Source organism: Simochromis diagramma, unplaced genomic scaffold (genome assembly GCF_900408965.1).
Source record: "Simochromis diagramma unplaced genomic scaffold, fSimDia1.1 OVJJ01000302.1, whole genome shotgun sequence".
NCBI classification, from domain to species: Eukaryota; Metazoa; Chordata; class Actinopteri; order Cichliformes; family Cichlidae; genus Simochromis; species Simochromis diagramma.
In genome coordinates, this window is record NW_024386792.1 from 11,300,864 (window position 1) to 11,313,466 (window position 12,603).

At 39.0% G+C, this 12,603-nt stretch overlaps 1 protein-coding gene across 1 annotated transcript in view; it reads left to right on the forward strand.

Annotated features, from left to right (window-relative positions):
- ptprdb (protein tyrosine phosphatase receptor type Db) overlaps positions 1–12,603 on the forward strand; it is a 155,298-nt gene that overhangs the window by 82,891 nt on the left and 59,804 nt on the right. The window contains 1 exon segment of the mRNA XM_040024437.1: positions 4,416–4,562. Coding sequence (XP_039880371.1) covers positions 4,481–4,562 — 82 coding nt within the window. The 5' untranslated portion in view covers positions 4,416–4,480.

Here is a 12,603-nt window from a genome sequence, read left to right on the forward strand (position 1 = left end):
TCACAAATACATGTGATTTCAATTCATCATCTAAAATCTATTGCTCTTCACTTCTCTGTCATTGTACTTGGTGAGGTCAATAAGTCACGCAGCAGTCAAGTTTCAAGTGTATTGCTCCAATTTGGATTTACAGGCTTAAAATGTTGGTGCAAGAGGTGCAGCAAGTTCACAAATGTATGTGGTTTTTGATCTGTCATGCATGGCTAATGTGGAAAACATTGAAAAAAGTTGAGGCACAGATGGCCTTAATTTTTTGAAAATGTCATCAGTAATGAAAAACAATAATTGAATATAAACATTTGAATCTTTGGGATATGCAGCTGATGTATACAGTTTATGTGCGTCTCAGCGCCCACACGATACCACCCTCTGAGTCACTTTTGAAAAGGCCAGCGAGGTGGCTCGGCAGAGCACTTTCTCTGTGTCTCTTGTCTTGTGTTTTTCTCACACTGACAAATAATAACACACGGGCATATTATGTATCTACCTGCATACAGCGGCTGCTCTTGAACGCTCAAAGGTGGGTGAGTTATCCTCTGCAGAGGCAATTAAAATGTGCCAGCGCAACGTTAAGTTTTGTGCCTTTAAAGATCATAATTTCTCTTAAAAAAAATGCTGAGGGCTTACTTCTGGAGTCTGTTTGAGTTTGTTTGTGTACACTTGGGGAGATGACGGATAACTGGTAATCAGCATGTGTATGAGTTTATGTGCACGCACATGCTCAGTAGTCATATACATCAAACAAACACTCTCCCTTCAAGCCATATCCAGCTGTGTTTTCTTTGTTGTGCTAGGAGACAGTTTGACAATTTGCTCCTTTTTCTTCTTTTTCTTATCTTATACTGCTTGTTATCTATCCGTTATGTCAGTGAGTGCTTTCAGATCGTGTGTTAGTGACAAGGCAGCATCTTCAACTTCGCCGTTAAGCCGTGGTATTAGTTTAAGGAGCTGTTAAATAATCAAACGACATGTTGCCGTCAAAACCACCTACACCGAGAAGGAGGAAAAGCTGAGAATTGAAGTCCTTTAGGAATTAAGTTAGTCATCTTGAGAAGAAGAAAAAAAGCCAGTTTTGCCACACGAGTGCTTTCAAGGAACCACCAGGTGTTACCGTGGTTACTAAATGATCTCATACAGGTCATTTGTAAGATGACTTTCTTCATAAAATAACAGCACCAGAGATGAGCTGACAGCTTTCACTCCAGAGTTCGTATGAGCTGATCCATAAAACTTGCTGCATGTGTGAAAGCGGCCCGAGATAATCAAAATATGGTCTTTGAGAAAACTTGAGCTCGCTGCTGAGGAGTGCAACAAAAACCTTGTTGTTGCACTTAGCTTATCTTGTTTTTTCTCGTGCGGCGCTATGATGCAACAAACACAAATTGTCTCTTCATTGACATTTCTGTCAGTCTGCCACCATTTCAACGGGGCAAATAGAATAAGTTAATTAGTATGTCTAATTGCATTTGGTGGCTCAGCTTTTGGAATATCAAATCAAATTAGGATTCTCAGTGTTCTCTTCCATGGCACACGGTTTGCCTTAAGCTATGCTTTTTAGGATCTGTCTTTTGTCTTTGTCTCTATCTTTCTCAACATCCCTTCCAGCTGTACTAGGCTCTCGCTTTGTAGTCTCCCCTCCTCTCTCTCATCATCCGCCCACACTTTCTTTTCCTTTTCTTTCCGTTTTTGGATCAGATTTTCACTTTCTTTTAATTTGTTTTTTTTTCCTTTTGACTTGCACTTCCTCAACTCTCAACTTTTGATCTCTTAATGAATTGTTTCTGTTCTAAATTGACTGTAACAACTGGAAGAATGCAATAGATTAAAATAAATACTATAAATAGCACTTAAATGAATTTAACCTTGTTTTTTCTATGTTTTCTTGATTATTATTATTATTATTATTATTATTATTATTACTGAAACAAGGCTCCGGACATATTTTCTAATCCTGTTCACTTTTCTACGTCCGTCTGTCTGTCCCGGACGTAGAAGCATAAGCCGGTCTCCCACTCTTCAGTCAGTCTTTGTTCTGTCAGAAGCTATTCCAGCGATAAGTGTAACAGATAGCTGCAGGCCCAGGCAGACAGACAGTGTATAATTGAGTGATAGGGACTAATGTAAGTGAATGGCTTAGGGCCGACTGTGATCTACAGCAGCAGCAGAAGCTCGGGCATAGAGGGAGGCTTTCTGTTAGGCCGTCAGTAATACTAGCAACAACAGCCAGCAGATGACAATCTGGTGACTACCTGGCTGTGTGTGTGTGATTGTCCGTTTGTGTTTGTGTGTGTGTGTGTGTAAGTTTGTATTTTGGGCTTCTTTTTGTCTTTTTTCCATTACACGTTATTATATTTCTCCTCTCTCCACACACCTTTTCTCGTATGTTTTTATTTATCACTACCTCCATCACTGCCACCCCCTAAACCACCCCGAGTTAGCTCTTTAATTAACGTGACACGCTGTGAAGTGAGTTACTAAATAATGCAGGCTTTTCCAGTGACAGCGAATAAGCTGCAGTGATTAGTGGGCATACACAGCACACACACACACACATATAAAAAAAAAGACCCATTCTTACCAATATTGAATTTTCTGCAAATTAGACTTAATTACACAAATGTGCATATGAATGCTCTGTGAAGAATGCTCTGTCTGTTATGAGTATGCATTTAGAATGACAATAGCAGTCACCCTGTAGTTAGTACAATAAGTAGAGTTTGTGTAATTGAGAGCAGTTTTTACAGCTAATAACAAAATAACTTGTGAATTAGTTAGTAAGAACACACACAAAAAAACGTGTTTTTCTTTTGGGTAGATCCTCAAGAAACACAATAAGTATTGTGCCTGGCCATACTGTACTAGAGTAGTGTAAATCAGTGCAGGACTTAATTTGTGCAGGGAGAGATCTAGGTTATCCCAAAGCAATTGTTCCAAACCAAACCAAGTGGAAAATCCAGCGAGGGTTTTAGTTGTTTGCTGCCTTAGCTGCAGGGATGCAAAGAGCTCTGGGTTCCAGTGTTCCTCCACCCCACCCCCCTTGTCTTTTTTTAATCAGATGGCTTGTTCACGAGTGGAGGGGATTAAGACTGCTGCCGTCGCTGATGAATCTGTCCAGTTTTGGAAGGCACACAAACACATGCACATACCCTCTCAGTGACACAGCTGCAGGCACGCACAGATGCATATGTAGATGCACACACAGAAACAGTTCAGTTACAGGTACTTGCAGTCAGAGTTAGCGAACACAGGAATTCACGTAAAGCAGCATGAGCATGAACCCGCGTTACAGCATAGGCCCAGACGCATCCCTCTCCTGCCTCTGCTCACTTTCAGTGTCTCTCATTCAACACTGTCAGCTTCTGGACAGCAGCAGTGATCTGTCATGTCTCATTGTGTCATGTGATTTGAGCTGTGAGATTTCTGACACACAGACTGACGCCTGTCTCTTCTAATGCCAAACACTCACACCAGGCACTGCAGATGGCACAAAGACAGACAGACAGTTAGAGGGACAGAGAGTTAGGAATAATACAAAAAAAAATCGACTGATGGAAAGGAGAAAGAATGATGCAATGGAGAGAGTAACAACAAATGACAGGAAAAGGGAAGGAACGTAAGTTAAAGTGAAAGGATATGAGGAAGTGACGAGGGAACGTTTTGGAGAGTAAAGACTTTAAAAGCAGGAAAGGACCTGACAGAGTGTAAGGAAGGAAGGAGGCTTAAGATGAAGGGATAGAGACATTGAGCTGTATGTTGATCCAACACTGTGCAACATAGCCAGCAGATAAAACTAGTCAGTCTCCTCCCACTTTAATCTGCCCATCATCCATCAATCCCTTGCTCTAGCCTTCCACCCCTCCATCTTAAAGCCAGTCATTCCTTTTTTATCAATTTGAAATCATGACGATATGACGCACATTTGGAAGAAATCCATTACTGAAGTACTTTGTAGTACTTAAAAGCTTTGTAGATTATATAATGGGCAAAAAAATAAAGCAGACCATTGCTTGCTTGGGAGATTTGAAAAAAAGAAAGAAAAAAAAGAAAAGCATAACTGAACTTCAGAAGTTGCTGATTTTTTTAATGCCAAATGTTTGCCATAAGTTGAAATTCATCAGCTACTTAGTCAACTCTCTCGCTCTCAAACACACACACAAGTGCACACACATCAAAACACACCTCTGGCAATGAGTGTATGGTCTTAATGAAGCGAGAAGGGGAGAGGCAGCTGCATAACTGGAGTGTGAGGCCCAGAGGGAACTCACACACTTCAAGTCTGTGTGTGCCCATGTGTGTGTGTGTGTGCGTGTGTGTGTGTAGCCACAGTTGATATAATGTCTGAAATTCTCTAAAAAGTGGACTAATAACTGTGTTTCCTTTTCTTTCTTTCTCTGACTCCCTGATTCCCTCCCTAGGTTGTGAGAGCCTGTTTCTATTGTCCTGTTGTACAGTGAGGCAGTGAGCTCACGGCTGATACAGCATGCATGTGTCGACATATCCCATGATGCACTCCTGTCCAGGCCTGCTCCTCCTCAGCTTCCTCTTCCTCGCTGATGCTGACAGTGAGTGCTTTCACACTCTGCACTAGTGCAGACACAGCCACACACACACACACACACACGCACGTATATAATATTGTGCAGAGGTTTGTGACCTTTATATGTTTGGATTTGTGTACATTGAGGAGTCTGAATTTAATTTGGTTTATTCTGATGAAATCAAACCAAACAAACAGCCAGAGTCATGAAAGCAGAACAAACAGATCTGCAGTAGATGCCATGGACTCAACAGAGCCCTGATCTCATTAACATTTAGCTACTCTGAGATTACTTGAAGTTCTTCAAGATGCACATGACAACAAACCTCCAAAGTATGTAAGGTGTAAAAAATATAATAAAATTGCTTTTTTTATAAACTGTTGCTGTAATTTATTGTACATTGTGATTCATTGCTTCATTGCTAAAGCTAATTGTATATATTATATGTTATATATAGCTGTTTGTGTTTCATAGACCACTATTCCAGATATCACATCCCTACTATAGGTGTGTGTGTTCGTGTGTGTTTGTGTGAGTTTGTACATCTGTGCATGAGTGTATGTTTGGTAGCAGGTTTGATACAAGGCCAGATGTTTTTGTCCATCCCAGTATTACTTGGCATGGATAGACAGACCACATATGGCAAATCAGATAATTTCCCTACTGCTTGTGTAATTGTGATTATACCATGTGTGTGTGTGTTTGTGTGTATCCATGTGTGATCCCTGTGGCTCATCACATCATCCAATCCTCATCCGATATATTTGTCAAGGAAATTTACATGCACATTAGCATACTGGGTATAGTCACATCCTGGACGAAACTATAGCTGCAATTACTGCAAATCGTTACTTTTATTGTTACTGAACAAAAAAGAATTTATTTATTTATTTATTTATTTATTGTTTGTTTGTTTACGAAAGGATGGATTTTCCCACAGCCTAAGTTGATGTCATCAAAATGCTTAATATGTGTAACCACAGGCTAAATTAAAACTGAAAGACAATTAGTTTATTAATAGTCCATTTTGGAATTTTAACATTTTGATATTTTTTTAAATTTGTGCTCTAATGATTACAAGATAGTTGGTGATTCATTTTCTTAAGCATAAGGTAGTTTACCAATAGTTTAAGCTTAGCTTGTTTAACTGAATTAATTTACAAGATCAAATCTGTACAAAAATCTGTATTGAGACACATTTTTGATCTCATGAAGAACATGTGTCCTACGTGTCCTACCAACATTATTAATAAGTGTAAAGAATTAAAATCTTTACCAGGTGTTTCTTGTCTCCAGTAATTGTCCACAAAATTTTTGGTATTTTAAATTTGCATTTTCATCTGCATTTATGAAACTGTGGAAACAAAAAAGCTACATTTCCGTGTTGTGAATTTTTTCATTATCAACAAAACGGAATATTTGTGATATGGAGGAAGGTCAGTTCTATCTATTTGTGCCAATGAAAAAAAATTAAAGCAGCTTTCTCTGATAATAAATAGAACAGAATAGAATAGAACACTTTTTTAAATAACTGGAGACTGTATAGATTGACAGACCGCCGGGAGCTGCTGAGAGGGACAAACGTGGCTCTGGAGATTTTGGAAACCAAAAACGTCGTGTTGAGTTGATGTGCTTGGAAACATATCCAGACTTTTTGAGAGAGAGACATGGCCAGGTCTGACTATTCAGGTTGACAATTAGCAATGAGGATCTTATAGCAGAGATGATGAAATGCTCCGGTCTGAGTTGAGACTAAGCATAAAAGACATTAAGGCATAAGAGGAATGTGGGAGTACTAAAAGACTTGATACTCAGAAAGGGAATAATGTAAGAGGAAAAGGCTGCTAGTCAAGCTTTACGAGTCTTTTAAACATCCAGGAGTTATACTTTTTCAGTCAAAATGGTATCTAGTGGAAATTTCATTCCGTGTATTTGTTTTGAAATGCTTGTTGCATAAGTATATAATACATGAAGCATACGTAGCTGTTTGTGGTTATAGAATAGAGCACATTTTTCATCGTCACCTTCTAAAGCAGGCATACATATGCACAAAGCTGCTGTAATGACACACAAGTGCAGGCTTCAGTCAGCCATTTCCATCCTGCAATGTTTTAAAAGTACACAGTCACCCAGAGAACAGTTATAGCACACACATGCACACATATCCGCAAACCACTCTTGTTTTCCTTTCAGCCTCCTGCCCTCTTGTCCCACGTGTAAGTTCCAGGGTCGGCCAGTTAAGGCCCAGTCATCCATCAAAACAATGATGCTCCCACAGTTCCTCTATGAGAGTTCGGGGAGCAGCACAGATGCGACAAGGGGGGAAAGGATTCATACTTTGCCTTCTCTGTCTATGTTTTTCTTTTCTCCTGCCCTCATCTCATTCTTTGTGACTTTCTCCATTGCTCTTTTGGCGCTCGCTCTCTGCCTCCTCTCAGCACATCCATGTAATCTGGTGAGAAAGAAGGGACAGAGGGCTTGAAAGGGGGCGGTGGGATGTTTCTTCCCCTTTTTATCTCATTGTGTATGACATTCAGAGCTTCTTTTAATATCAACAGTAGGGACTCTGAGATTTGAATACTGAGGATTCAAACAGGGGTGCTGGGACACACTGACATCTTTGGTGTTCAAAATGTGGCGACATGTTCTGAAATGTTAAATTCCTTCTAAAAATTGCTTTCAGTTGTGCTTATCTCTCCTTAAACTTAATGCAGAAGGAATGAAACACATTTGAAGGATAATAGGGTTTTCTAGAAAAAGAGGCCACATTTGATTTTTTTATGTATATGTGGCATAAAATGTTACTAAATTCTAGAAATCCCGACGACATCGACGCCCTTGCTCGACACCCAAGTTACTCGTATAGTTACACTAGAGTATTATGACGCAATCAAATGGAACAGTATCCCATGTGCATAGCTGGAAACCTTGCATGACTTCAACATATGTGCATTCTGCACACAAGCGCTGGTACGACTGTGCAAGCAGTGCACTGAGCTTGCATATGTGATTTCACGTTTTTATTTTTTTAATTCACCCTCTTTTACTCTCCACCTCTCCCCCCACACACTTTTCTTTCTCTGTGTTTCTGTGCGCGTGCATGTATATGACATCTATCTGGTGGATTAAGAGTAATGCCCTGATCCTGTCACAATCTAGGCCACTGCCACACGTACGCATCGAGATACGAGAAACTCCATCTCTCTGCGTATCATTCAGGGTGAGCGGGAACAAAACAACAACAGGGTTTCTTTCTGCTGGCCTGCATTTGCCCCCAAAAACCACCGGGTTGCCATGCTTCCCCATGTGGCTTGGATGTATCAGTGAAAACTCCAGCCCGCAGTATGTGAAACACAACACAAAGAAACAGCTCATGTTTCAGAGGCTTACAGTAGGGATGGCATTATCGAGTCGCAGCCATGTGCTTTCGTAAGGGGACTGTACATTTTGAAACCAAGCAAAAGTTTTTTAACATTTTGCCTGAGGAAGATTTCAGTAATGTGAAACTTTCCCTCAGCTTTGTCACTTCATTAATGTGTTGTAAAAACTGGGCAGCTCCGATTTATCTATTTTGAAAGGTTTTTGTATAAAGGGAAAAAACACAGGAGATTCAATAAACTCCTTAGTCTTTTTGTTCTTGTTGTTTTTTACTAGAAAAAATAATCTTTTCATTCATATTAGACAAGCGCACAACACTAGAAACAAAGAACTTGCTCATGTGGTGACCGATTGACCTGTCACCCTCTGAACACATTGCCATTGCCAGTATTTACTTGGCCTTTTGGACGAGCTTAAAGTGAGAGATGGTTGGCTCAGAATGCTACAGTGACAGTGGAGCTAGCTTTTCTTACTTTCACACACACACACATGCACACATAAAGAAAATAAATAAATGTAGCTTTTCCTATTTGACATTTCATCCACATAAATTTTATTTTAGGTCACTTTGAAAGGAGATTTTGAAAAACCAGAGTGAAGATTTTGTTTTCCAACATCAAATGTTTGTGCCTTTCTCTCCTTTTTTATTGGCAGACTGCGTGTTCAGTATTTTTTCAGGCTCCCGAATTGCTGACATTTCGACACAGTTGAGGTTATTTTGCCACCTGTTGCTTTGGCATGCACTTGATGACAACTGACATCATTTTTTGCATTTTCATTTTCATGGAAATAGTCAGAGATATTTTAGAAAACTAACGTGGAAAATTCCAATACGTGTGGATGCAGCCATAGTCAGGATTCATTGGATCAGGGTGAAGAAACAGGGTCACAGAGGTCAGGTTAGCCTAAAGGTCAGGGTCAGCGGGTTGAGCCCAAAGAATTTGTTAAGTGCGTGAAAGATACACAAGCAATTTACTTTAAGGGATTTTGTTTCTTTTGTGATTTGTATCGCTTTGCTCACTGAAAGAGGAGAGTAAAGCCCCGAACCTGGTTGACATGACTGGTTATAACGTCCATTAAAAATGTCACAGTGTCAGCACCTGCCCAACGCAGTTTGGGCCATGATGCAGACAGTTGCTGAATTCCTCTGTAGGCTCAGATTTTCAAATGACTGGCGCACTAGTGATCAATAACAGTGTCCAACTGTTCAAAGTATAGCCCCAAACTTTATGTATGTATTTAAACTTTGTACCTATTTAGGTATGTAGCTGACATATGAATGAGTGATGTCATTCATTATTGGGTGAGGTCCAAGAAATTAAGTTGGTATGATCACGCTTGTGAAATTCTCTGTAGTTTGTTATTAACATACAGTTTTTGTGTGAATTCATTGCCTTCAATGACACTTTTTTGTACTGTATACAAAGATTTTTGTAGAAATAAATATAACAGCTCCCTATTCAGTATTAAGCAAGATCCAGCAGTTGTTTTGTATAAACTGAACAGGCAGATCTAACACATAATATATCTTTTTAATTTTATCTTCGTTGTGAGTAACCCTTCTCTGTACAATCACAATGGTTTAGTTTTACATTTGAGCTTTTGTAAAAATTAAAAAAAAAAAAGATCTTTCATTGCTTTTGAGTTGACACTGTTGGTCTCCACATGAAATCAAAAAAGTACATGCCCCTCCAGTCCTCCGCTCTACTTCAGAGCTATCAAAGGAAGCAAAGTGTAAAACAGGTTATTTAATGGATAAAGTCTTTGCTTTAGAACTGACTTCAATTCTTTACTAATACCTACATTTATATATAATACATTTTTTAAAAATGAAAATTAGTATAGACTAATAGGCGATCTGTTTACATTAGGTCCTCTGCTCCTGTATCTTAAAAATGAAAAAGGCAATATAAACATTTTTTTTTTTAGGCAAGTAAAGGATTTATGAATTTATGGACACATGGAGAGTAGAAGGGTTAACAGTTTTCAGAAATCTGCTCCGATAGTGGAGAAAAGGATTGATTATAAGAAATGTGTGCAGCTCATTATTAAATGAAAATGCCATCCATCAACTTAAGTAATTTTAGTCATTATCCAAATAATTCATGGTATGTTTTCTGAAATAATTCATTATATTGTATTAAAATTCATTTTCAGTGATGATGTGTCACCTCATGCTCATCTGCTCATTTTAAATCTTTGATCTGTGCAGCAGAAGGTGACAGAAATGGGCCACATCACAAACAATTTCCAAAGTCATTAACACACGAAACTAAAATGGCAATCAAAGTTGTGTTACTTTATTTTAACTAGCTCACGCTAGGATTAGGGGCCTTACTATTAACTTTCTGGGAAATTAGCCTGTTAAATTATTGTTAAATTGACTATTTGTGATCCCTCAATTTGTTCTTTATTGTTATTAATGTCCAACCCTGAGTAAGGTGATAGGCTGAGAGCAGGACAGTGCATGTGAAACTGAAGAAATATGAAGCTTCTCAGTTTTGTGCTATCACAGTCACTGTAGCTATTAGCAGCTAGCATAGCTGTGCGCTCATCTGTGAGTAACAGAATCTGACTACCTTGTCTTAGCATTAGCTTAGCAGGTGCACTCATCTGTGTTGAGGCCTGGATAATGTTAGCTTTGCTGTAACGTAACTGACCAGTGGTCTGTAACTAATGCAGTGCGACCAGCACTGAAAAAACCCTCTGTTCCTCTTTATGGGAAGCCAGCTCTGACCCAGTAAAGTAGTATACCCAGTGGGAAGCCCATGTGCTTCTAATGACCTGTGTATAAAAAGAGATCCTGTTTGATTAATTCCTCCCCTTGTGTTTCTAACAAATTAACCCTGATTAACTCGGCACTAGCCAAACCCTGCGGCAGCTTGGGTGCGTAAGTGTCATGCTAATTGGATGTGCGTTAACTATCAGCAATAAAAGTGCATTTTGTCTTTCCCTGCATTAGTGTAAAAATCACAATGTTTCGTTAATGCTTGTTAACATCAGCTGGCAGTTGCTCAGAAACTCCTAATCTATGTCAAATAAGTCAAATAATAAATTCACCCAAAAAACTGCAGGGCTTTGAGTTTAAAGAAAGATGTAATACTTTGTTTTGGCTTGGTTCAAATAGACACTTAAACTTTGTGCAACCTGAATAACATCATATTTTAATGTGAAATTGTTCCAAATGTTACGGCACTTTATTGTGTAAAATTTAATTTTGCTAAGTTGAAATTGCTCATTTTGCCAAATAATTTCCAATTAATGCTTCTGTGTTCTGCAGAAGGATGATAGCTCTGTGTTTCTGTGTTTATTGGCCCAAGCAATCCAATTTCATTACCAGGACGAAAGCAAGCAGCTGATAATTTGCTCTTAATGTGTCCGTTTGATGTTAATGTGTTTTAAGTTATGGTTCTGGCTAGCTGCCCACCCATTCTCGCCTGACTATCATGGCCCTGGCTCAGTCTTCTATATTGGCCTCGTTCCTCAACTTGTCTGACAAGCCTGATTCAGTCCTCTTTTGGGTACTGATCAGCCAGCCACATTTAGATCTTTTCTCTATCCCTAACATACTAATGAATCTCAGGTGCAGCACAGATGCTTGGTAAGATCTAGTCAGCGTTTTTAGACATGATCAAAACTTCCAACACAAGTACTCAGATAACCTGTTCATACGCATGATTACACGTCCACACCCAGGATTATCTATGAGTACGTAGATGAAGATGTCCCTGATTTTGATGTGATCATAAAGGTTAAAAACAATTTGATCCTCATTTCCAAACATTAGCCAGCACATAGGAAAAGCTGACCTCAGTGTCTGCTCCTTTTAGCTGAAACCTTAGTCTTTCACTAATGAAAACTCAGCTTACTCCCGCTATATTTTTATATTGTTTATATTAGTTTTTCTTTTCCAATTGATATCTGCAGTATCAGGCAGAATAGTCCCATTTCGTGTTGCTCAATCCATTGCTTTTTGTTGATTTGATTTGTTCGGATCCGCCTGTCTGCTTTATGGCTTTTTCATATTGGATCAGCTAAGTGATTGCGGGCACACAAGATGAGACATGAGGGCACATAATTTGCAGCATTTTAAAAGATGTGTAGGAATGAGTTCAGAGCCCTTAGCCTGTCCAAAATATATTGCTATTTAAGGGTTACTTTTAGTAGAAAATGTAATCAAATGAATGAAAAAGTCATCCTAGGTTTCTGTAATCAAATGCATGAGTCTTGAGAATAAAATATACATTTCAGTCGTTGTTCATTACTCGGCACATATTCATGAATTTCTCTGCGCATTAAAAGTAGACTTTTATTTATCAAACCTTTAAAGTTCCACTACTTTCCATCTGTTTTCCCTACCAAACATCAGCTCTCCATTCTTATATCTAATCACATTCCCAATCCTAGTACACTATATCCGTAAATCATGCTCCCTGAAGGTTTGTTCTAGCATCTGTTCTTACAAACCCGATCTCTCTCTCCCTCCCTCTAGGTTAAGACAGCATCTGCCAGCTATAATATGCCCCCATAGTCTCCTACACGGTGCCATTAGCTTCCTTTAGTCTGGCTATTTGTCTTTTCAAAGTGCTTCTTCTCTGATCCCCCATCACCCCATTGCGGTTAATTCCAAAACGGCATAATATTTGTCACCATTTACAAAATTAAAACTAAAAATTGGATGGAAAAG